Genomic DNA, 23,815 nt, shown 5'->3' on the forward strand with positions numbered 1-23,815 from the left:
GCCAAATATGTGTCATGTATTCATCCAAAAATTAGAAAAGTGTTTTATTTTTCTTTGAGCAATGCAATAGGAATGGAATTCACAGATGTTTTAAAATTCCATACAAGTGCATTTACAGGCAGATATAGCCTCGACGTTTGTCTGTGCTTGTTTTCCCCGTATTGGTTTGTTAAAACGTGAGGACAATGGACTTTGGGCACTCAGAATGTGCAGCGGTTGCCATGGTGACGGCAGCATCCAGGGAGGCCTCCTGGTGGAGTGTTGAGGGTGACGCGGCCTCTGAGCAGGACTTAGAGCGGCTGGGGGCAAAATTAACAAGAAGGGAACACGGTACATCAACATTCAACCCCAAAACACAAAGTTCAACGTATACATAATATATGTACATGACTTTTTGGTATCGAAGCACAAAACTATATCAAAAAGTAAGGTGTGCAGGTTGAGTGACATCTTGAGGGCTATGTTTGTATGTGTGTGTGTGTGTATGTATGTAGTATTTATCTATGTATGTGGTATTTATATGTGTGTATGTATGTGTATATATGTTTATGTATGTAGTATTTATGTATTTTTGTATGTACGTAGTATTTATGTATTTTTGTATGTATGTATTTATGTAGTATTTATATATATATATGTGTGTGTGTGTCTGTGTCCGTACAGTATCAGGCAAAAATCAGGCCTTGTGTTTCAAAAACATTTTAAAATATCCAGAATTTATAGACATGCATCGTCAACCCAAAAATCTAGAATTGTTCAAAGATCCTTGTGTCCTTAATATTTCACTTGACAATTCACACATCAAGCCTATGTTCTGGTTAAATCATCCAGACATTCAATGAAAAGACATTACATCCTGTTTGTTTGTATGTATGTATGTGTTCTTGAGGTAAAATTCAGCAGGGGATGTTTAGAACGATGTTCCCTGTGAGCACCTGCATGGAGGCCTCTGCAAGGCCTGTGACTCAGTGTATATCTTTTACATATTTTGAAAAACGGTATCGCATTTTATTCAAAATAACTATTTGTAATTGCTGCCGTAAATCCGAAGTGTGACGTTGCAAGTTGTAGGAAGCGACGGCACTTCCTGGTTCTAGTCTCTTATGTTAGAGCGGACGTAGCCAAAATGGAGGACTCCATAAAACACTGAAAAATCTGATTGTGTGTTTCCTTTTTTTTTTTTTTTTTTTTTTAACGCCTCAACATCGGCTCCGTTGACCTGCGTCATGATTATGTTCCGTCGTGTAAATAAAGAACGTGGGATGTTCAAGTTCTTTTCTCAGCTTCTGTCTTGATTAAGGAACAATTTTCATGTTTTCCGCGACAGTTTTCATCCTTTGTGTTCCTTGTTCCAACGTTCACCCATTCATTCCATCAGAGTTTTGACACCCAGTGCTTGCTTTGGTGTGTGTGTGTGTGTGTGTGTGTGCGTGCGCCCGCCCGCCCTCGCCCTCGCGCCCTCTCACCCCCTTGTTGGTGCAGCTCCCGCACAGGCAGCCGAAAAGGCCGTTGACCATCTGCACGGCGCAGAGCACCAGCTGCACGCCGCTGGTCACCAGCAGGGTGGAGAACAGGCCCACGTTGAACTCCACCACGTTTGGAGGCTCCGTGCACAGGCTCCACAGGTTCCGGTTGTTCAGGTAACTGTCGTCCCTACGGAGAAAGAGGCGAATAAAGCGGCTTTCCCACCACTTCACTGTCCTGTTGACCAGACTGTGATTATTATTATTATTATTATTATTATGGCCCGATAGAGATGCACAACTCGCAAACCAGTCAAAGAGTTGGTGAGCGAGTTGCGGTAGACGTTGATTCACAAACAATAAAAGAAGGGCCTCGGAGTTGAGTTGAGTCGACTCTACATTCCACCAAAATAAGTGATTTTGACGAAACAATGATTTTCTTTTTACGGAGCGACTCATCGAGCCCAGACCAGAGCCGCCCGTCGCGACCAATAGTTTCGACTTCGGGTGTCGTTCTGGTTTCTGACGACCACAGAGCTGCTGATCAGCCTGATTCGATTGTTGCAGGAATGTTGACCTCGCGATACGAAAAAGCTCATTTCCATTATTTACTGATTTATTCCGCCGGAACTTGGATCACTCTCGCAGCGCCACCTGGCGGGCTCTCCCGGCACACCAGCGGGCCGCGGCCCGGCGGTTGGGACGACACCGGATGAAAGAGCGCTGCGTGCGTGAAAACCCGACGTGGTGAGCAAACGGCGGTCGTCACCTGTTTTTAAAGGGCGTTGACCAAATGACGAGGGCCCTGCACAGCGGCCCGTTGTGGAGGCCGAGTATGGCCACGATGAAGCTGTAGAGGGCGCCGGCGACACCAACCGCAGCAAACGCGATGGACAGGAACATCTGCACCGGACCAAAGCAACAGACGGTTAATTCTTTACTTGAAGTGGAAATCCCTAACATCTGCTGTGTGAGAGTCCCAGGATTCCATTTGAAACCCCCTTTGTTTTTGTTTCGACGGCCCAGCTTTCCCCTTCGTCTTTTTGCTTTCTGTCACTTTCTTCTCTCCGACGTTTTCCTCCTTCTTTTGTGGTTCTTTCTTGGCCCCCTGAGGCGGTGGGGAGGGTGTAGTTTTTTGTCTTTTTTTGGGGGGGAGAATGTTCGTCCACGTCAACATTTTGCTGACCACAACTGGCTGCTGTTTAGCCTATTCACCGCAGCTGCCTTTCACTCCTCGCTTGTGGCGGACCCCGCCACCCAACAATGGAAACATGCACATGCAGAGCATTAATATGTTGAATGGCTGTCATTAAGAACCAGCTAAATAACATACTGTATCAAAAATGTTTTTTTGTTTTTTTTCCAAAACAATCTTACAGATTGTCACTTTAATGCTGTTTACTGTGCGGCAACACGGCCCCGCCCCTCGTATCGACACTCCCTTTAGAGTTGTGTGTTTAGCAGGAAGGGCGCGGTGCGAGGAATTTCCATTTCCTCACCGACTTTCCCCACAACCGAGGAAGGACGGGGCGGCGCCGCGGTAAAGAACGGGAGGATCCCTTCTGCTGGCCTCCCCCGACATTAAGGAACGGAGTCACAGAGCGGCAACCTGTTCTGGAAAACTGACCCCACAGCGGTTGGCGCAGCAGCCTCCCTGTCCCGTCATGTGGATGTACAGCGCCGGGAGCAGCACCTGAGGACCGAGGGAAGGAGTGTCAAAAAAAACAACTTCTATCTTTGAAAAAGTCTGTTATGAATGATAACCGGTTATGGTTATGGATTCTTATTTTCTTTTCTTTATTTAAATTTTTTTTCCAGTAGCTTTCAAAAACACGGAGCAGAACAATTATTTCAATATTTTAGAGGGAAAAACAAGTTCTGAAATGCTGCGGATTCCGTCCCGTCAATATCTTAAGTCATATTAGATTAGGTACTGTATATTGTGTGTCATGAAGTGAGGAAGGCTCGGTGTGGTCACCTTAAATCATCGTATTGTAAACTCGGATGCATCGTATTTCATTCTGGGATTTACCAGAAAGTTTTTCAAACCGCATATCACGGCAAAAAACCGAGCCCCGTCCACCACAACAACAACACCACCCCACCCCTCCACCCCCGCGTTGTACTCACCAGCAGGCCTCCGCCCACCAGGCCGCCCATGTACTTCACCTCCTCGGTGATGTGGCCGTCCTGGGCGTACTTGGTCTCTCCTCCCGGGAAGAAGAGGACGATGTTGCAGATGATGGAGACGAGCGCCAGCGGGTAGAGGGAGACGGCCACGCAGCGCGAGCACTTCCCCGTGCACATGGTGTCACTGTGAGAGGCGAGAGAGGCAGACAGACAGGGTGAGAGAGAGAGAGAGAGAGACAGACAGACACAGACAGACAGACCGACTGAGCCACTGAGCGTCTGAGCCTCTGAGCGGAGGGCAGAAGGTAAAGAGTCCACGGGGCTGGGTCTCCTGAGTGGGAGGTGTGAGTCAGCGCGCAGCCTTTGTTCACACTGGACATGTCGGCATCGTACGCAGCCGTGTTTCCCGCCTTCTTTCACTACGTCACACGTTTTACAGTAGAAACGCCTCCCACGGTGACACCACCACCACCACCCCGGGAGCCAGCAACAACAAACACTCTGAGCTTTTGCTTACTGTTCTGGTCGGCCCACGGCGATGACAATCAACAAACCTTTGAAATGACTCACGAACGGGAGCGAGTGGAAGGAGCGAGCGCGCCGATCATATTTCACTCCACCGGAATAAATGATTGTGACGGAATCAAATGAACCCAACCGTTTGGATCTCGGTGTTTGCCCACCTGGTGGGCCCTCACGGCTCGGCGGTTGAAAAGCACTCGCGTGAGGACATGCTGTGCGTGGTATGTCAGTAGTACGGACATATTTCGCGGCGCTCCACGCCCCCTTTGCTGCCGTTATTCAAAGTGGAACGGCGGCGGGGTCGGCGGCGTGTTTGCACAGCGCCTCCGGAGTCACGGCGTGGCTGCACTTTGGACCCGCAGGGAGTGGAGCGGGAACAAGGTGCCGTTGACTCCCGCCGTCAAACATTAACAACGCGCCGCCTCTGCTCGTTGAACATTGATGGAGAAGGGACGCGACGGGGCTCCCGTCACAAAGACACCACCTTTAAAAATGGGTTGCAAATAGAGGAACCTGGTTGAGGCTTCTCCCTGAGTAAATCCAAGGGCGTGCCCCAGGGATCGATGCTGGGACCCCTCCTATTCATTATACACATCAACAGTCCTTATCAAGATGTTTCCAACGTTGCGTTTCACTGTTTTGCAGCTGACGCTGTGATCACCACCCCACCAGGCTCTTCGTCAGCCGCAACTCGCTTTTAATATTTAAAACGTGTTGTGAATGGCGACAAAAACAAAACTCACAATGTTTTCATTTGCAGAATCCAAGCCACTGAAGCTTCCATCCATCACCGCCCTTTCAGCCTGTATCTCGGAATTGTCGCCGATGATTCTCTCTCTTTTAAGCGTCACATTCTGCAGTTGGTGAAGAAACGGAGGTTGAAATCGGGTCCGAAACGTGCCGCTGCGCCTTTACGTCCGTGCTGGAACTCTGGAGATGCTCTGTTCACGCGCGCGCCTTCCCACCGCCCGCAGGCGCTCGAATGCGGTGCACCGCGGGAAGGGTCGGTCTTCGCCCTCGGGACTGATCCCCGACTTTCTGTCCCTAGAGTCCATACTGAATTTGGGAAAGGGGCGTCTTGAGAACCCTGCTCTCTCTGCTTGGAATCAGCCGCAGAAAGACCCGATTCTCGCTGATGCAGCATTAAAATCACTCTCGAGGACCTGGAGGCTGCAGCACATCTGGCTGCAGATGTTTGATTCCTGCTGCGCCTGTTTGATCCCTGGTGTCGATGACCCGTGACGAGTATTGACGTGTGTTTTTGGATATTTTATGATCCTGTCATTCATTCTTTATTTTCATGTTCATGGTGGCGCTGCCTGCCTTGGCCAGGGTGCTCTGGTACAAGACATTTTTCAATCTCAATGAGACATTTCACGCTAAAATAGAGGCTGGATAAAAAAAACATCCAAACTGATTTGGGCCTGTTGCTTCAGGAGGCATCGCGGGTCCAGACTGTCTGCGTTGCTCTGTCGTCACAGACCGCAGAGTGATTATCCAGGTTCTCACCTGAGGGTTTCTCCTCTCTCCAGGTCATCGACCAAAAGTTTCCACTGAATTACGGAGGCAGACGGCTCCTTTATCTCTCTCCTCATTATTTGCTTTTGTTTCGCGTGTGTGTGTGTGTGTGTGATCATTCCATCCCAGCACACAGACACGTGTAAAGGCCCTAATATACACACGCAGCAATACACAATAAACCTCAAAGATAAATGAGAAGATGGAAAAAGTGTGAAAATAAACCTCAAACCCCAAATAAGAACATGACCCAAAGAATAAACGATAACATTTGTCAATGTACATAAAGCTTAAGTGAAAGATATTTTGCTATTTTGGGGGATGGTAGCTCAGGCGGTAGAGCTGGTCGTCTAGTGATCTAAAGGTTGCTGGTTGGATCCCAGGCTCCTCCTGCTAGCGCGCTGTAGTGTCCTTGAGCAAGACACTTAACCCCTAATTGCTCCTGATGGCTGCGTCCGTCGGTGTTTGAACAATTGTAAGTGGCTTTGGATAAAAGCGTCTGATCAATGACTAAATGTAAATGTAATGTAAATGTTTGCTGTTCAGCATGTGGTGAACGCCCCAGACGAGGTAGTAAAAATAAGAAAAACCGTAATGGAATAAAATAAAACAAATCCAAGGAAGTCATATATATATATATATATTCAATAATTAGCCGACCAATAAGTATGAATATTAATATAACTCTGGAAGACGGGTCATCGGCCTCGTGGGCCAGGGGTGAAGAGGTGGCCCCGCGCATGCGCAGAGGAGTCACGGCGAAGCCTGGCAAAGATGGCGGCGGAGCAGCAGCAGCGGATGGAGCCCGACTCCGTAGCCAAGGTCCTGCTTCTCCACCTGATGCCAGACAAATGCTACGAGCACTTCTTCATCCACTTCGACTGCTTCCACGGTGAGAAAAAAAGAAAAAGAAAAACAATCGTAATGATCACAAGTAGCGAATACCGTGATAACAACAACAGCGGCAGTGAAAGTAAACAAATCCTCGTGCGAGAGCCCGTGTTACACATGAGCAGCTTTGCTTGAAGGTGGATTTTAATTCTCCGCCTCGTGGAGTTTCCGTTTCCTTGTTTTTGGTGACACCTGTGGTGAGGAGCGGTGGTTGCAGGGTTGCGTTTGGTGCAGACTGTGTCGCCCGTGTGACGTCAGACGGTTGCCGGTTAAAACCTCGAACATCCTCCGGTTCGATTCTTAACGCTCTGCTTCCCAGTTCCGTGTCTGAGGATCGTTCTGAGCAAAACTGTGGGACCGTGGATCATCCTGGCAACAGTGATGGGTAAGAACCTCAGTTCGGCACTAAAACACACACACACACACACACACACACACACACCACAGGCTCGGTTCTCCTGCTTCCAGTGGAAGAATTACTCGCATGGTTCCATCAGACCGTTCCATCAGATAGTTCCATCATTCAGACGGTTCCATTAGACGGTTCCATCAGGCGGTTCCATCATTCAGTCGGTTCCGTCAGACGGTTCCATCAGGCGGTTCCATCATTCAGTCGGTTCCGTCAGACGGTTCCATCAGATGGTTTCTTCAGACGGTTCCATCAGATGGTTTCTTCAGACGGTTCCATCAGGCGGTTCCATCAGGCGGTTCCATCAAACAGTTCCATCAAATAGTTCCATCAGACGGTTCCTTCAGACGGTTCCATCACTCAGAGGGTTCCTTCAGGCAGTTCCATCATTCAGACGGTTCCGTCAGACGGTTCCATCAGACGGTTCCATCAAACGGTTCCATCAGACGGTTCCATCAGACAGTTCCATCAGACGGTCCCATCAGACGGTCCCTTCAGACGGTTCCATAATTTAGACGGTACCTTCAGAGGGTACCTTCAGAAGGTTCCTTCAGAGGGTTCCATCATTCAGTCGGTTCCATCAGACGGTTCCATCATTCAGATGGTTCCATCAAACAGTTCCATCAGACGGTTCCTTCAGACGGTTCCATCACTCAGAGGGTTCCTTCAGACAGTTCCATCATTCAGACGGTTCCATCAGACGGTTCCATCATTCAGACGGTTCCATCAGACGGTTCCATCATTCAGACGGTTCCATCAGACGGTTCCATCATTCAGACGGTTCCATCAGACGGTTCCATCAGACGGTTCCATCATTCAGACAGTCCCATCAGACGGTCCCATCAGACGGTTCCATAATTTAGACGGTACCTTCAGAAGGTTTCTTCAGAGGGTACCTTCAGAGGGTACCTTCACAAGGTTCCTTCAGAGGGTTCCATCATTCAGACGGTTCCTTCACCTCCCCATCCCGTCTCCTCCTCGCAGCCCAGATCCCTCAGGTGATGAAGATGCTGAGGAGGAGGAGCTCAGAGGGTCTGAGCCTGATCGCCGTCCTGCTGCAGCTCTACTCCTCCTCAGCGCCGCTGGTTTACTGCATGAGGAGCCACTTCCCCCTCAGGTACGAGCTGTGGAGGATACCTTCACCACGCTTCCTGCTTTGTATTCTCATCTTGTTTTTATTATTTCATTTTTTAAACTGTGTGTTATGCTAATGTCTGTGAAGAAGCACCTATCCTTAGCAGGACACATTTCTCCTACATGAAAATGTGCCTGGTGGATGAAACACATTCTGATTCTGAAGCAAATCATTTGAAGGGAATTAACGTTTAAATGCAACTGGAACGCTTTATTCGCATGTATGTTCACATACATACAAGGAATCTGACTTTGAATTCGTTTTTTCATTTATTGGATATTATTTATTATTTATAATTATAATAAATTATATTATAATAATAATAATATAAATATAAAATATATTATTGTATTATTCATTTATTGCGTATAACTTATAATCTAACACATTTATTAGATGTAACTTATGATATAACTTATGTATTGGATAGAGCTTATAATATTTATTGGATGTAATTATAATATCATATTTATTGGATATAACTTATTGGATATAACTTATAATATAATTTATTTATTAGATATAACTTATAATAATAATTTGATGTGTGTAATGTAAAATGTATTGGATGTTACTTATATAATGTGTTTATTGGATATAACTTATAATATAACATATTTATTGGATATAAGTTCTAATATAATATTAATTGGATATAACTTATAATATAACTTATTTATTGGATGTAAGTTATATTAATTGGATATAACTTATAATGTATTTGTTGGATGGAACTTATAATGTATTTGTTGGATGGAACTTATAATACAACTTATTAATTGGATATAAGTTATAATATTTATTGGATATAACTTATAATATAATGTATTTATCGGCTATAACTTAAAATATAATGTATTTATTGGATGGAACTTATAATATAACTTATTTATTGGATGGAACTTATAATATATTTATTTGGTATTACTTATAATATAATGTATTTATTGGATATAACTTAATATAATTTATTTTTTGGATATAACTTATAATATAATTTATTTATTGGGTATAACATAATATTTATTGGATGTAACTTATAATATTTATAAGATATAACTTTGAATAACTTATTAATAGGATATAACTTAGAATATAACTTTTAATACAACTTAATTATTTGATATAGCTTATCATATAACTTATGTATTAGATATGACTTATGTATCTATTGGATATAATTTATTATATAATATATGTATTGGATAGAATTTATAATATTTATTGGATGTTACTTATAATATAACTTATTTATTGGATATAACTTATAACAAAATGTATTTATTGTATATAACTTATAATATAATGTATTTATTTGATATAACTTATAATATAATGTATTTATTGGATGTTACTTATAATATAACTTATTTATTGGATATAACTTATAATATAATGTATTTATTTGATATAACTTATATAATGTATTTATTGGATGTTACTTATAATATAACTTATTTATTGGATATAACTTATAATATAATGTATTTATTTGATATAACTTATAATATAATGTATTTATTGGATGTTACTTATAATATAACTTATTTATTGGATATAACTTATAATATAATATTTATTGGCTATAACTTATAATATAATGTATTTGTTGGATGTAACTTATAATATAACTTATTTATTGGATATAAGTTATAATATAATATTTATTGGATATAACTTATAATATAATGTATTTGTTGGATGTAACTTATAATGTAACTTATTTATTGGATATAAGTTGTAATATTTATTGGATATAGCTTATAATGTAATATATTTATTGGATATAACTTATAATATAATGTATTTATTGGATATAACTTATTATATAACGTGTTTATTGGATATAATTTAGAATATAATATTTATTGGATGTAACTTATAATATAATTTTTTTATTGGATCTAACTTCTAATATAATGTATTTATTGGATATAACTTATAATGTAACATATTTATTAGATATAACTTATTGGCTATAACTTATAATATAATATTTATTGGATATAACTTATAATATATATATTGGATATAACTTATAATATGATGTATTTATTGGATGTAACTCATAATATAATTGATTTATTTGATTTATTGGATATAACTTATCATATTTATTGGATATCTTCTTCTTTGGGCTGCCCCCCTTAGGGGTGGCCACATCGGATCATTGGCCTGTAATACCTTTTGTTCTGCGCATCTTCCTCCCTTACACCAACCGCCTGCATGTCCTCCCTCGCCACATCCATAAACCATCTCTTTGGCCTTCCTCTTTTCCTCTTGCCTATAATATTATTAATGCATTGGATACAACTTATAGTAAAATGTATTTATTGGATGTAGCTTATAATATAACTTATTTATTGGAGGTAACTTATAATATAATGTATTTATTGGATATAACTTATAATATAACATATTTATTGGATATAACCTATTGGATATAACTTCTAATAGAATTCATTTATTTCATATAACTTATAATACAATGTATTTATTGGATGTAACTTATGATATAATGCCTTTATTGGATGTAACTTATAATATAACTTATTTATTGGATGTAACCTATAATATAATTCATTTATTTGATATAACTTATAATGTAACATATTTATCCGATGTAACTTATATTTATTGGATGTAAGTTATAATATAATATTTATTGGATATAACTTGTAATATAATTCATTTATTGGATATAACTTGTAATAAAAGTTATTTATTGGATGTAACTTGTAATATAATTAATTAATTAGATATAACCTAAATGTAACATATTTATTGGATGTAACTTATAATATAATGTATTTATTGGATATAACTTATAATATAACATTGATTGGATATAACTTATAATATAATGTATTTATTTGATATAACTTATAATATATTTATTGAATGTAACTAATAATGTATTTATTGGATGTAACTAATAATGTATTTATTGGATGTAACTCATAATATAATTAATTTATTGGATATAACTTAATGTAACATATTTATTGGATGTAACTTATAATATAACATATTGATTGGATATAACTTATAATATAATGTCTTTATTGGATGTAACTTATAATATAACTTATTTATTGGATATAACTTATAATATAGCTTTTAATATAACTTATTTATTTGATATAGCTTATCATATAACTTATTTATTGGATATAACTTCTAATATAATGTATTTATTAGATGTAACTTATAATATAATGTATTTATTGGGTATAACTTATAATATAATTTATTTATTGGATATCATTTATAATATAATATTCATTGGATGTAACTTATAATATTGTTAATTTATTGGATATAACTTATAATATAATGTATTTATTGGATGTAACTTATAATGTATTTGTTGGATGTAACTTATAATAATTTATTAATTGGATATAAGTTATAATATTTATTGGATATAACTTAAAATATAATGTATTTATTGGATATTACTCATAATATAACTTATTTATTGGATATAACTTGTAATATTTATTGGATATAACTTATAATATAACGTGTTTATTCAATGTAACTTGCATTAAAAATATAACTTTGGTCTTTTCCTCTTCAGTGCAGCCCAATATTTGCCATTATAACCTATACGCTGCTGGGTTTTTCTGCACAGGGAAATACATTTTTCATACTATTTCACATTATTATTTAATATTTTCTGTATGAATCATAAGTGTGAAATGTGCTGCAGCGCGTGGGGGGAGCGGCTGCTGCTGAGCATCCAGACTGCCGCCGTCGCCTTTCTCACCCTGCATTACAGAGGAAACAGCCTCAAAGGTGACAACACATCAGATCCATGTCATGTTCTACACTGTGCTGGACTTCCTCTTCCTCCTCCTCCTCTTCTTTTCTAAAAAGAACGGACACAAAAGGTTTTGTATTATGGTCTGTCCTGACCTTCCAGAGTCTGTTCCTCTTTGTTCGACAGAACAATGTTTACACCCTGATAAGGTTATAATCAGTGTTGATGAGGTCATAACGGCATGTGACCGCTGAATAAATACATCAAATCAAACAAAGAATGACCGAAGGTTCAGCGTTTGGGCTTTTAACTGTCCTTGAAGCGCGCCTTTAATTTCGATTCTTCACCAGTCTGTCCCATTCTCTGGTTCCTCAGTCAGCCTGAGACAGTTCACCGTACACAATAAAATATGACAATATACGCTGAACCTCATGATAAACTACAAATACAACCTTAAAAAATAACAGAAAAATATATAAAAATGACAAAAAAGAGGAAAGATGTGGTCAGTGAACCAGGAAGATGAACCTAAAGATGAAGACGAGCCACTGTGTTTATTCCTTAGTTTAGTTTAAGGACGATCTGCTCCTTTCAGTTTGGAGCCCTGATGTTTGGTGGGATTTAGGGTGAAAGCAGGAAATGATGTCATCAGGCTGAATCCCTGCAGTGTCTGTATAGCAGAGCGTCCGGTTCGAGGCTGCGGATTAGAATGGTTCCCCCGTCCAGGCTTTAAAATGGCATTAAGCAGAAGTAGTTTGTTTATCTCTTGGGCCATAAAAAAAATACATGTTACCAGTAAATGAACTGTCCTTGTGTTGCAGGACTGTTCCTTCTCTTCTGCTTCGCCGCCATCGTTCTGCTTCTTGGGAACATAGGAACAGCGAGCGTCATTTCAGCGATGCAGAGTTCCAGCACCTCGGCTTTGATCGCAAGCAAGGTGGTAGCTCAAAGTGTGTGTGTGTGTGTGTGTGTGTGTGTGTGTGTGTGTGTGTGTGTGTGTGTGTGTGTGTGTGTGTGTGTGTGTGTGTGTGTGTGTGTGTGTGTGTGTGTGTGTGTGTGTGTGTGTGTGTGTGGTTTCATCTGGCATTTCGTAGCTAGGTATTTTGACCAGGAACTGCGTGGTTGGTGCACAGGGCGTGCAGGCTGCCAGGTCTGTATGCACATCAAAAAAGAAATATTTATCATTTCTACCATGAGAGTTGGAAGAAAATTGTATTTTAAATCCTGGGCATCAGTCGTTATAAATTGCCAAAAATCAGACTCCTCTCTTAGTTGTCTGTTTGACGATGAGACGCTGGCCACATTTTTCCTTTTTAGGAGCTTCCTTCTGTTGAAGCGGTTGTGTGTTATTTCCGCAGCATCGTGCATCTTTTTCACGTGCGCTCGGAAAACACGTCACAAATGATTTTACCCAAGAATCAATTCCCGAGAGGAAACAACAGGATCGGAAGTATCGACCCTTCAGTATTGATCCGCCCGTCCCTACTCAGTATTATTAGTATTATTAGCAGTAATATCATTATGACTTTCTGCAGCTCCGCCCCCGTCGACTCCATTTGACCATGTTTTGTGTTTGCAGGCCGTCCAGGCCAGCAGCAACTCCTCCAGAGGACACACCGGGGCGCTGTCCCGCCTCTCTGTCTTCCTGGTGTGGGCCGAGTCCTGGGCCCTGATCTTTGTCTCGCTGCAGGTGAGGAACATCAACGGACCATAGACGCCGAGGGCCGTGTTTACACCCAAAAATATATATTAAAAAATGCGGGGGGGGTTGCTGTGTGTTGCAAGATCAAAACTGCACCGGTGGGAACTGGAACCGGATTGATTCGGAAATTGAGGACTATACGCGGGTTTTTTTTTTTTTTTAGATTTGTTCCTTGGCGAGTCACTCTGTAAAAGAGTCGCTCCGTTTGGTTCAGCCGGTGCCACGCCCGGGGAGCGAGGGGGGAGTGGGTGTGGCTCCGAGGTGTGGATGGAATTCTCGCGGGAATCTTTTGACTCTGTTATAACTATTCACATTCAGTATGAGTAACGCCCTGACTTTTTATTTGGTTCAGTGATGATTCTCGGTTTGTTTCCATTGGTCAAAGTGTGACTAGCCGCCCGCTTTTTGGCCGCTGACGAGTGACCTCGGGCTCCTGAGTCATGGAAAACATTTGTTCGCGACTACCCGTGGGCAGGAATAATAAGCGTGTTTGTTTTTTTTTTTAAGAAAGTGGTTGTGAAACACCGACCACGCCTTTCAGAAAGCTCATCTTCTGCCGCCGTTGTTTCACGCCGAAATCGGATCTCTCTCCCCCCTCTCTCCTCTCCCTGCTCCTCCAGGAGACGGGCGCGTCCCTGTCCACGCTGGCCCGGCTGCTCTCCGCCGCTCTGAGCTGCCTCCTGCTGCTGCAAGTCCTCAGCAGCGAGAGGAAGGCAAAACACAAGCGGGAGTGAGAGAGTTCAGCTCTGTGTGTGTGTGTGTGTGTGTGTGTGTGTGTGTGTGTGTGTGTGTGTGTGTGTGTGTGTGTGTGTGTGTGTGTGTGTGTGTGTGTGTGTGTGTGTGTGTGTGTGTGTGTGTGTGTGTGTGTGTGTGTGTGTGTGCGCGCGCGCCTGTTCCAAAGTTTACCCTGCACTGCCCCCTAGTGGCCTGAAAAAGACTCCTCACTTCCAGCCTCAGTGGAAATCATTCCCTGCGCCCAGAAACTGCGTACTACAAACGTACTACATTTACATACACATACTAGTACTATACTAGGGCATCCTTACGGCCACTTCCTCTCAGCGCGTTGAGGGTCGATGTGGACGCTGCTTGGAAACGTTCATGGGCGCAATGCATTGTGGGATACGCTGTGTTTACGTCATCCTGGCGCTACGGTTCCGACGTGCTCATCTGGTTGCACCAATGTGGCTTTGTACGCAGCCGTCGACTGTGTTGCACGTCTACTGGAATATAATCGTGTAGTACAAACAGAAAAGACGACCGCAAAGCCGCTCATCGAGTCACTTTTTTTTTTTTAATTGGGCTTTTCCAAACTGCCGCTGTGAGTCAACGTCCTCCTGTCAGATTCTGTTCGAGCGACGGGACAGGAGGAGTATTAGAGCACCTGGTGTTATTTTTCTCAGTGCAATACACTGCACTAGGTCTGTCAAACATGGTTTACCTCACCCGGTGTCCTCTTCCTACCGAGCCTCCACTCGTGGTGAAATGGTCTTGAACGCTCGTCTCTGATGGATCAGACATGTACCACTAGAGGGAGCGCTCACACCACTGGTGCTGCGTGGGCGATGCGTCGTCCTCCGGCGGCCTCCTTGCGGAAACGCATCTCTCACCTGTCACCTGCACAGAACTCACTCAGTTTATTTCTGCTTACTCCTATGAATGTATTAAGTATAAAATGTGCATTAAGAGCCGTGAGCTGCTTCCTTTGCAGTGCTTTGGCAATATTTACCTTTTCTGTGCCTGCCCTAAAATTTAATTAAAGTCCGTTTTGTGTTTCGACCAAATGTAGTGTTATAAGAAAATGTTTGTGTCTTGCTTTTCCCCCAAAAAAGTGTTTGTTGGTTGCGGTGCTTTTTTTTTTTTTTATTATATCATTGGAAACATTTTCATTCTTCAGATTTTGGGAAGGTTCTCAGCTCCACTGTTTTTCTCGTGTTAATATCTTCGCTCATAATAAAAACACAAATGAAAATGTGATTGATGGTAGGCCCAAAAAGATAGGAAATAGACAAATAGCTAGGGGTGGCTATATATATATAAGTATGGCAGGCATCAATGAGCTGAATTAAAAGGACGTCATGTGCAAACACTTTGAGTAAAGATGGTTTTTATTTTACTGTTTGAAAAACATGTTTGGTTCAGCAGTTCCACTTCACAAGCCTCCTGATCACCTCTGCACGTTAACATCAAATTAACATTGTTTACTGTGAATGCATGTTACACATTTTTATAAACATTTCGGTGTGCGACCGGTCCACTAAGTAGTCTTTATGTGAACATGGAGTGTAAGGTATGTACTTTAGTACTTTTACTCTAGTACTTTACATTAGTACAATTTTGAGGTATTTGTACTCAAAGCGGGAATATATTTTAACTGCATTTATCTATCACCCGAAAGCAGCATTAAACCAAAAGGGTTTTTAGAGATTAATGCGTTTACAATATGAGGTCACGATGTTTAGTTACTTCTCACACTTTCATACATTGACATACTTCTCACACTCGAATCCAACCAATATCAAGTACTTGAGTAGAATGTTGAATCGACTAATTTTTATACTACTACTGTCAGCTGCTGCCGACAACAGTGTAAATAGTTAATGACGTCGTCATAGTTCTGGAGGAAATCACATGAAGATTCATGAGAAGCAGCACAAACTGAAGCTGACCCAGATATAATTAAGGAGGTAAAACTCGCTGACTTCTGGGAAGACAAACCTGCTTTACTAAACAGACAGGAAATGTTCTTAATTAAAACCCGAGAGAAGACGACATATTTAAAAAAATAATTTCACCCCCCGCTAGGAAACCCAAAACAACGAAATACTTATTAAATATGTAAAACCTGAAAGACAGCATTGTGGGCGTTTAGTTTCAGGCTGAAACATGACCCGTCCTAAACCACAGTCTGTGTGAAAGTTCCATAAATCCAATAAAATAGAATAATAAATACCAAAAAAAAATAAATCGCAGATGTTAAATAATTTAAAATGATTATTAAATAATGGTCAAGGAGTTAAAATGCAAACAAACGTTTGAAAAATAGAAAACTCCGGCACTCATTGAAAAATGTACCTTTCCCAAACAAATGAACCAAAGAGCTGAGGGAGCTCCACGTCACTGAACTCCAACAGCGCGAGTCCTGGTGTCCTGCGTCCAAACGCTCCCTAAGCTCTGCATGTCCAACACCTTCAGGTGAGGCATTTCAGATGAAACACCGTTTCCTTTAATAACACCTGGTTATTCATGCTTTGGGTTTTTTTTGTGTTTGAAATGCTTGAGTTATGGATCCGTGGAAATGTAAAGCAGTGAATTGACCTCTGACCTCCACCAAGTGATGATAATCTGCCTGAGGGGCGTCTCCTGGCTGGGGCGCCCCGGCATCACGGTAGCACCGTTCGCAGTGAGCAACGTATTTTGACACGTGCAACGTGGTTCTGAACTCCAGAGAACCAGGAAAGGAGACAACGATTTCGGTGAAATACAACACCGTGGCGTGACCGGGAGCGCTGGAGCGTGCGGGCGCATGACGCACGTTTCCTCGATTTCCCCAAATGCTTAACTTGTCTTGTTTCACTTATTTCCAATTGAAAACTGCAGAAACGTTCTACTTTCCCCTCACCCTCGTCCGACTGGGCTTTTTACGCGCGGACGAGGCCGGTTGACCGGGTCCGAGCGCCCGGCGACATGGTGGCGTGTACTGTTGACGGTGAGCAATGGTCCCTTTGTGTAAATTACTTATTTTAACACGTATAACGTGGTTCTGAAATACTTTTAAAGCCCAAAGTGCTGTATTGCGAGCGGATTTGGCAACTCTTGTCGCTTACCTGTGCACCGACCCATTTCATCCTGCAACTTTGGGAAGAAACCAAAAGCATAGGGGAAGGGGGTGGCACTTTTTCAGGTATGATCGGTGACATAATCAGAACAATAAGTCTGACTCATGATATAAAATGATCATAACTATAAATTATAAAAAATAGCACAGGTACTCCTCACTTAACCTACCTGTTTAACCACCGTTTGGACTGAGGACCAGCTCTCTGACCAGTCCGTATTGTACACTGCGTACCATACCGCGGCGTCTCATCTCCCTTTATATACTATATATACTATATACACACACACTATATATACACTGTATACATCTCATCTCATCACCATTCTCAGCCTGTCTCGTTCCTGCAGTCTGTCAGTATTCACTACACTCGTATTCACTACACTCGCATTCACAATCGCCACGCTCCCTTACCGTGAAATAACACCATATACACTCTATATACTACACACACTGTATACACTATGCTATATTTACCAGCCACGCCTTTTTAACGTGAAATAACACTATATACACTACATACACTATACTATATATACCATATATACTATATTGAGTACCTCCTGTCCCAACCTACAATTACTTAGCACCACCTTGCAGTATTTATTGTTACACTAATCTCTGTCGCAATGTAGCTTGAATGTTATTCTCCCTTGTAAGTCGCTTTGGAGAAAAGCGTCTGCTAAATGACTAAATGTAATGTAATACCAGCCACGCCCCCTAACCGTGAAATAACACGCGGTCCTCGCTTATCGACTAATTCAATTAACGACCTGGTCCGAGGAACGGAACTCGGTCGTTAAGTGAGGAGTACCTGTAGTAATAAAATACATTTTTTAGGCATGACGCCCCTGATATTCCTTTAATTACAAAGAGTTTAACTTGACTTGCACTTCCTGTATCCCGCTCCTCTCTGACCTCTGAGTCAGTCATTAGAGTCGGGAACCCAAGCCACGAAGGCTCGAGGTGGAAACTCATTCCTCGGCTCGTTGCAGCCGGAGGACGACTCTACTCGCCGGAATTAATGTGTAAGCGAGCAGCGTCCGAACCCTTCTCCCCGGTCGCACCGGCATCGCTGCATTTGACCGTTTACCAACACAGTAGAAAATTAATCCAGTTACACATTTACCCCCCTAACTCGTTTCAATCTTATTGGAGTGTTAAATCGCTAGCTCGCCCTCAAGGAAAAGGAAAACATCTCGGTAGCTTTCCATGACGTTAAACGAAAGGCCGGTGACGCGTCGCGCCCGAATTCGGCGAGTGGCGGCCGAGTCGCCGGGGCCGCGCCGGGCGCCGCTATCTGCTCCGCTGGTAGACTCTGCGCAGCTCGTCCCAGAAAAACAGACACAGGATGGTGTGGGGCCCGATCCTGAAGTAGGAGGCGCCCAGGCCCTTGTAGAGCCCCGCCACGCCCTCCGCCTTCAGCGTCTTGGAGAAGCAGTCCACGTAGCCCCGGTACAGGCCGCCCTGGAGGGGAAGAGCACACCGACGCCCCACCGCGCTTATTCCAGGCGGATCGCCAGGGTTTCGTACAATCCTCGAGTTTTACACAGTCGCACGCTTTAAGAAATCGGAATCAGAGTTTACTCCTCCAGGTGCATTTACAGGCAGGCGGTGGTGGTGGTGCGATTCTCCAGACCATTTGAATGAAACATTTTAAATAGCCTAACAGTCTGAAAATAATAATAATAATAATAATAATAATAATAATAATAATAATAATTGAATAAAAGTAAAGTGAAAAAAATAATCCAAATATACTCAAATAGACAAGATATTACAAAACGGAAATAGTCACATTTATAAAAAAAGTATATACAAATGTGATTCCATGCACAAGGATAGGTTATTGGTATGGGTATAAATGCTAATGATAAACTATCCCCAATTATTCACTAAGTATTTACTTAGTTAAACCAATCTTGCCCGTCCTGTCTCACTCACCTTCCCCCGGCTGTCGACGGGCTGGTTGTAGAGCCGCGTGCTCACCACATCGAAGGGCGTCATGGCGAACACCACGGCCACGCTGCTGATCATGCCGGCGCTCAGCGACACCATCCAGCTGTCCCTGTGGAACACCTGCCGCACGGGGAGAGAAACCTTCACGCCACCTGGGCCTTACTCTCAAACATCCACACACGCCGTTTTTTTTTGGCTCGGTCTCGATTCGATATATTCCAAAAAGAAAAAAAACTAAAAACGCTGCGCTCTGCCACATTCATTGACGAAACTGACTTGTAGAGAACTGCCCAGAAATGATGTGAAAACAAGTGTCTATTTGCTTCGAGGCACCTGACTATCTACGGCAGGGGTGTCAAACTCATTTTCAGCCTGGGCCACATCAGCATTATGGTTGCCCTCAAAGGGCCGGTCGTAGCTGTAACACTGTACAAATGTAACTACTCCTTAGTCAGTCTCTGCATTTGATTATTATTTATTCAAATATTGTACATGCATTTACATAAATGTAAAAGTATATGTAAGCACGTTGCTCTGTGTTATCATCACATAAATCCCTTTAATTTATCAGGTTAAAAAAACCCACATTACTCCCTCAACCAAAGATCACATTTTTCAAGTGAATAACAAAGACAAATATCATCAAAGATAAGTTATTACATCAACTTTGTTCAAAACTTTTTTGTCACTGAGGGAGGGGAAGAACTTTGGTACAACAAATAATTGTGGGCTGCTAAGAACATGTGTGACAGATGTAATTAACCAAAATTACAATTTTAATTAAACACCATAATTTAACTTTTTTTTTTTTAATCCATCAAAAAGCTCATTGTGTGTTTAGATTTAAGTTAAATCTTCTCAAATATAAGTAATTTGATAGCTTTTTCCAAAATGATTTGAAAATTTTGCAAATTTCGGTCAAAACATCAGTATAATCGGTGGGGGCTAGGACTCTCAAAAATTGCTTTCAGCATCGGACCCAAAAATCTGACAGAATCTGAAAAGTCAACTTAATAAAGGCTTTTTAATTTTCTTTCCATCACAAAATGTAGTGCCTTGGTAATTATTTTGAGAATGGATTATTGTTGCCATTTTATTTTTTTCAGACTGCAGCACTTACAACGTTCTATTTTCATTTTCCCAGAAACACAAGCCGGTTTCTACACAGGAGCTTGTGTTCTTTCCCACCAAACAACAAAGGGTTTAAGCTCCACACCATGAGGGCAGGAGTGAATAGTGTTGAATTTCAATTCCGGCGGAGTGCGGAGGCTCCGTTTGGGGGAGACACCGCCGGCTGCAAAGTGGAGCTGCTCAATTGGGCACAGAATAATGGAAATGATAAGAAATAAACGCTCATCCCAACAGACACCTTCATTCTTACATTAAATGAGACTTTTGCCGTTTGCTACAGCCTGCATGAAGGGGAATCCAGAGCTCAACGCAGGTCACGGTGGAGAAGCATAACCAGGTAGCTGAGAGCGCCATTTCATACTTTTTTTTTTTTTTCTTCCTTCATTTTTTAGACACCTCTCTATTATTCCATTAGGTATTGCAGGTTAGTACTATATTCATGCATCACAGATGTAAGTAGCAGGTAGAAATAAAGTCGTTTATGAACCGATTCAACACCTTTTAGTGACTTTCTAAGGATGAATATTTGTCAACTTGAATTAACGAAAGTTTAAGGCGGTGCAATGACCCGCATACGCCCTGATAATCACATTAACTACCACGGAAATTAAAAGGGCGGGGCTCCTACGGCAAGGTGAATCCCATAATAATCCGCCGCACTAACCTGCAGGTCCACCACCAGCTCCTTGGAGGCGGAGAAGGTGGAGAGCTGCGCAGCCGAGCCCACGCTGGTCCTGGGGATGGCGGAGAAAGATCCCCGCCACAGCCCCGCGATGCCGTGCTCCCTGTGGATGGCTGCCAGGGCGTGCAGCATTCCCTGGGGGTGGAGGCGACAACGGCTTCAGGCACATTTATTCTGCTTAAATGCGCATAATAGTTTCTTTGCATTTGAGATAATGACACAAGCCATTAGTAGTGAACTTAACTTACAGACGTATTTGAATGTATGAGTGGAGGCAAAGCCACAAAAAAAACACCACAGTTTACCTTGTAAACGCTTTCTATTATAATCAGGAATTATCCTTTGTATCACACTAGTTGCTGTTGTTTGCCATCTCCCCCACAACCCAGCTCTGTTTTCTGCTCCTAAATTGTTTTTCTTCCGAAATCTACTGTAGAAACTTTATTTTCATCAGTCTTGTAAAAATATGCTGTTCTGTGATTCTATGTGCAATATTATTTAGCTTTTGATGATGCATGTCAGTGACTTGAGGGTCTTTACTTTTGTTGTTTTGTTGTTTTTTCTGTTGTTTTTCCTCTGATTTCTGTTATTATTATTATTATTATTATTATTATTAATAATATTAATATAATTATTAATCTTATTCGCATTCTTCGGGCTAAAAGTATCTGAAACAAGACAACCGCAGTAGGCACAGACTGATTGAGGTCTCGTTAGAACCTGGGACGTTTCAGACGTCTTGTCGTTTGACTTTGATCAATATCGATCAACATGTGGAGTGGAAATTAGTTAAAACACCGTTGCAAATTTACCGAAAGGAGAAGAACGTCGGCGCGTTCCGAGTAGTTTGGGGAACGGGGCGTTTGTCACATCATCATCTGAAATTACATTAGTCCAAGCTTCATCTCTCAGAGCTCGTTTGCAATCAATGACTTGCGCCCTGGGGGGCCGCACAGCGTTTGCTACGCGTGGACAGACAACCCGAGCCCACGCTGCGTTTAATGGAAACCTGGAAAACCGACGCTCGTTCCTGGTTTCACGAAGCCCCGAAAACCATAATCGGTCACGGAAGTATTGCAGGAAGTTCTAAGAACCTTAAGAGGAAACGTCCCTTTCTTTTGTGTTGATTTACGGAAACTCGGAAAGCTGTGATACGTACCTAACAGGACTCAACCGGACCTTGTGTATTTCTCCTGCACCTGTATTAATTATTATTAATACTATTATCATTATGATGTTACCTGGTGTTGGTATTGATGTCCAACCGCGATGGAGGAGGTGGACTGACACTGGAGATGAGTCTTCACCTGTCAGGGTGGACAATATCAACCACGTCACACATCTTTAATCCTGGTCCTTCACAGCGTGCCTATATTGGCGGCTTTTAAAATGTGGAAGCCGTCCGTCACTGAACAGCTGTTCCCTCTCGAAACAACAAGAGTTTCTTTTGGAAGCTTTTGGAGGTAACATGGGAGGCGCCTCGGATGCACCAGGGGTGTGGACATGTTGAGGGGGGACACCGGGCGGGGCCCTCCTCATGTGATGGAGGGACAGATGTGGAGCTACACACTCGTTTGTGGTAAAAACTCGTCCTTAAAGTGGTAATCCATAAGATCAGTTGGGAACGAATCTTTTTCTGTTTATCTTCTCCTCACTTTCTCCCCTCCGACGTCGTCCCTCTTCCTCGTCGTCGATCTGTTCTTCCTTGGTCCCTAGAGGTGGCGGGGCTGAAAGGGGGGTTCATCCATATCCACACTTTACCAACAACAACCAGCTGCACAACTTACTGTGGCGGCGGACCCCGCCACCCCACATAAACGGCAAATAAAGGCGCTCACACAGAACATAAACACACCGAAAGTCCGTCTCTGACAAGTGCCACATGAGTAAATAGGGGACAAGTAAGAAACGGGCCATTTCTGAGCTCCGCTTCCATCCCACTCACCAGGTATATGGGGCTGGCCATCACGCCGCCCACCACGCCGGCCAGCGCCCCGGCGGTCGTGGTCTTGGCGGCGCTGACCCGGCCCTCCGTGTGGACGTACCCGCACGACTCGATGACGGCGTAGGAGCCGAGCCGGACGCCGTTCATGAGGAACTGGTAGAGCAGCCCGGGTACCAGCCCCCTCTGGAGCCCGGCCAGCCCGTCCACCTTGCCGATGGTGTACATGGCTTGGAAGACGTTCCGGTAGTGGACCCGGTGTGTGCCGCGGCCCCGGAGCTCCCCCTGGAGCTGCATCCGCGTCTTGACCACCTCCAGCGGGTTGGTGAACAGGCAGGCGCCGCAGGCCGCCACGCCGCTGAGGACGAAGTCCATGTCGGGTGGAGGTTGAGCAGGTTGTGGAGGATGCTTCACCGAGGAGCAGCCATGCCGGTCTGTGTGGACGTGCTGACGCGTTTGTTTCAGCCAATCAGAGAGCACGCTGCAGCCCTGCCTCGGTGACGCAAGGACGTAGGGCGGGGCCTTAGACTGTAAACAAGATAAGATAACATCTGTCTATCTATTATCTATCTGTCTGTCTGTCTGTCTGTCTATCTATCTATCTATCTATCTATCTATTATCTATCTGTCTGTCTGTCTGTCTGTCTATCTATCTATCTATCTATCTATCTGTCTGTCTGTCTGTCTGTCTATCTATCTGTCTGTCTGTCTGTCTGTCTGTCTGTCT

The 23,815-nt window shown here is 42.7% G+C and overlaps 3 protein-coding genes across 3 annotated transcripts; 1 reads left to right on the forward strand and 2 right to left on the reverse strand.

Annotated features, from left to right (window-relative positions):
• Nucleotides 1-23: 23 nt before the first annotated feature.
• tm4sf21a (transmembrane 4 L six family member 21a) lies at nucleotides 24-3,914 on the reverse strand. The gene is made up of 5 exons (XM_080014018.1): nucleotides 3,594-3,914; nucleotides 3,091-3,156; nucleotides 2,233-2,366; nucleotides 1,467-1,653; nucleotides 24-299 (listed from the first exon to the last, which is right to left on the reverse strand). The coding sequence occupies exons 1-5, from the start codon at nucleotides 3,768-3,770 to the stop codon at nucleotides 291-293; spliced, it is 573 nt and encodes a 190-aa protein (XP_079870144.1). The 5' UTR covers nucleotides 3,771-3,914; the 3' UTR covers nucleotides 24-290.
• A 2,482-nt stretch (nucleotides 3,915-6,396) lies between these two features.
• LOC307240515 (mannose-P-dolichol utilization defect 1 protein-like) lies at nucleotides 6,397-15,574 on the forward strand. Its single transcript, XM_080014316.1, has 7 exons — nucleotides 6,397-6,525; nucleotides 6,844-6,909; nucleotides 7,918-8,050; nucleotides 11,784-11,869; nucleotides 12,656-12,771; nucleotides 13,414-13,524; nucleotides 14,157-15,574. Exons 1-7 carry the CDS (start codon nucleotides 6,408-6,410, stop codon nucleotides 14,268-14,270), a joined length of 744 nt encoding a protein of 247 aa, XP_079870442.1. The 5' UTR covers nucleotides 6,397-6,407; the 3' UTR covers nucleotides 14,271-15,574.
• A 3,096-nt stretch (nucleotides 15,575-18,670) lies between these two features.
• slc25a35 (solute carrier family 25 member 35) lies at nucleotides 18,671-23,463 on the reverse strand (the record flags this gene model as incomplete). The annotated part of the gene is made up of 5 exons (XM_080013564.1): nucleotides 18,671-18,841; nucleotides 19,319-19,453; nucleotides 21,129-21,281; nucleotides 22,388-22,453; nucleotides 23,092-23,463. The coding sequence occupies 5 exons, from the start codon at nucleotides 23,461-23,463 to the stop codon at nucleotides 18,671-18,673; spliced, it is 897 nt and encodes a 298-aa protein (XP_079869690.1).
• Between the last annotated feature and the right edge of the window lie 352 nt (nucleotides 23,464-23,815).

The sequence above is a fragment of the Zeus faber genome (assembly GCF_960531495.2).
Source record: "Zeus faber genome assembly, chromosome: 14".
In the NCBI taxonomy this organism is placed as follows: domain Eukaryota; kingdom Metazoa; phylum Chordata; class Actinopteri; order Zeiformes; family Zeidae; genus Zeus; species Zeus faber.

Excerpts from the sequence above, each read along its gene's own strand:
- tm4sf21a (XM_080014018.1), bottom strand. The coding sequence starts at position 3,770 with ATGTGCACGGGGAAGTGCTCGCGCTGCGTGGCCGTCTCCCTCTACCCG. Across the intron at positions 2,367-3,090 it reads GCTGCGCCAACCGCTGTGGG|ATGTTCCTGTCCATCGCGTT; the intron begins GTCAGTTTTCCA and ends GGTCCGGTGCAG. Across the intron at positions 1,654-2,232 it reads TCAACGCCCTTTAAAAACAG|GGACGACAGTTACCTGAACA; the intron begins GTGACGACCGCC and ends CTTTCTCCGTAG.
- LOC307240515 (XM_080014316.1), top strand. The coding sequence starts at position 6,408 with ATGGCGGCGGAGCAGCAGCAGCGGATGGAGCCCGACTCCGTAGCCAAG. Across the intron at positions 8,051-11,783 it reads AGGAGCCACTTCCCCCTCAG|CGCGTGGGGGGAGCGGCTGC; the intron begins GTACGAGCTGTG and ends AATGTGCTGCAG. Across the intron at positions 11,870-12,655 it reads CAGAGGAAACAGCCTCAAAG|GACTGTTCCTTCTCTTCTGC; the intron begins GTGACAACACAT and ends CTTGTGTTGCAG.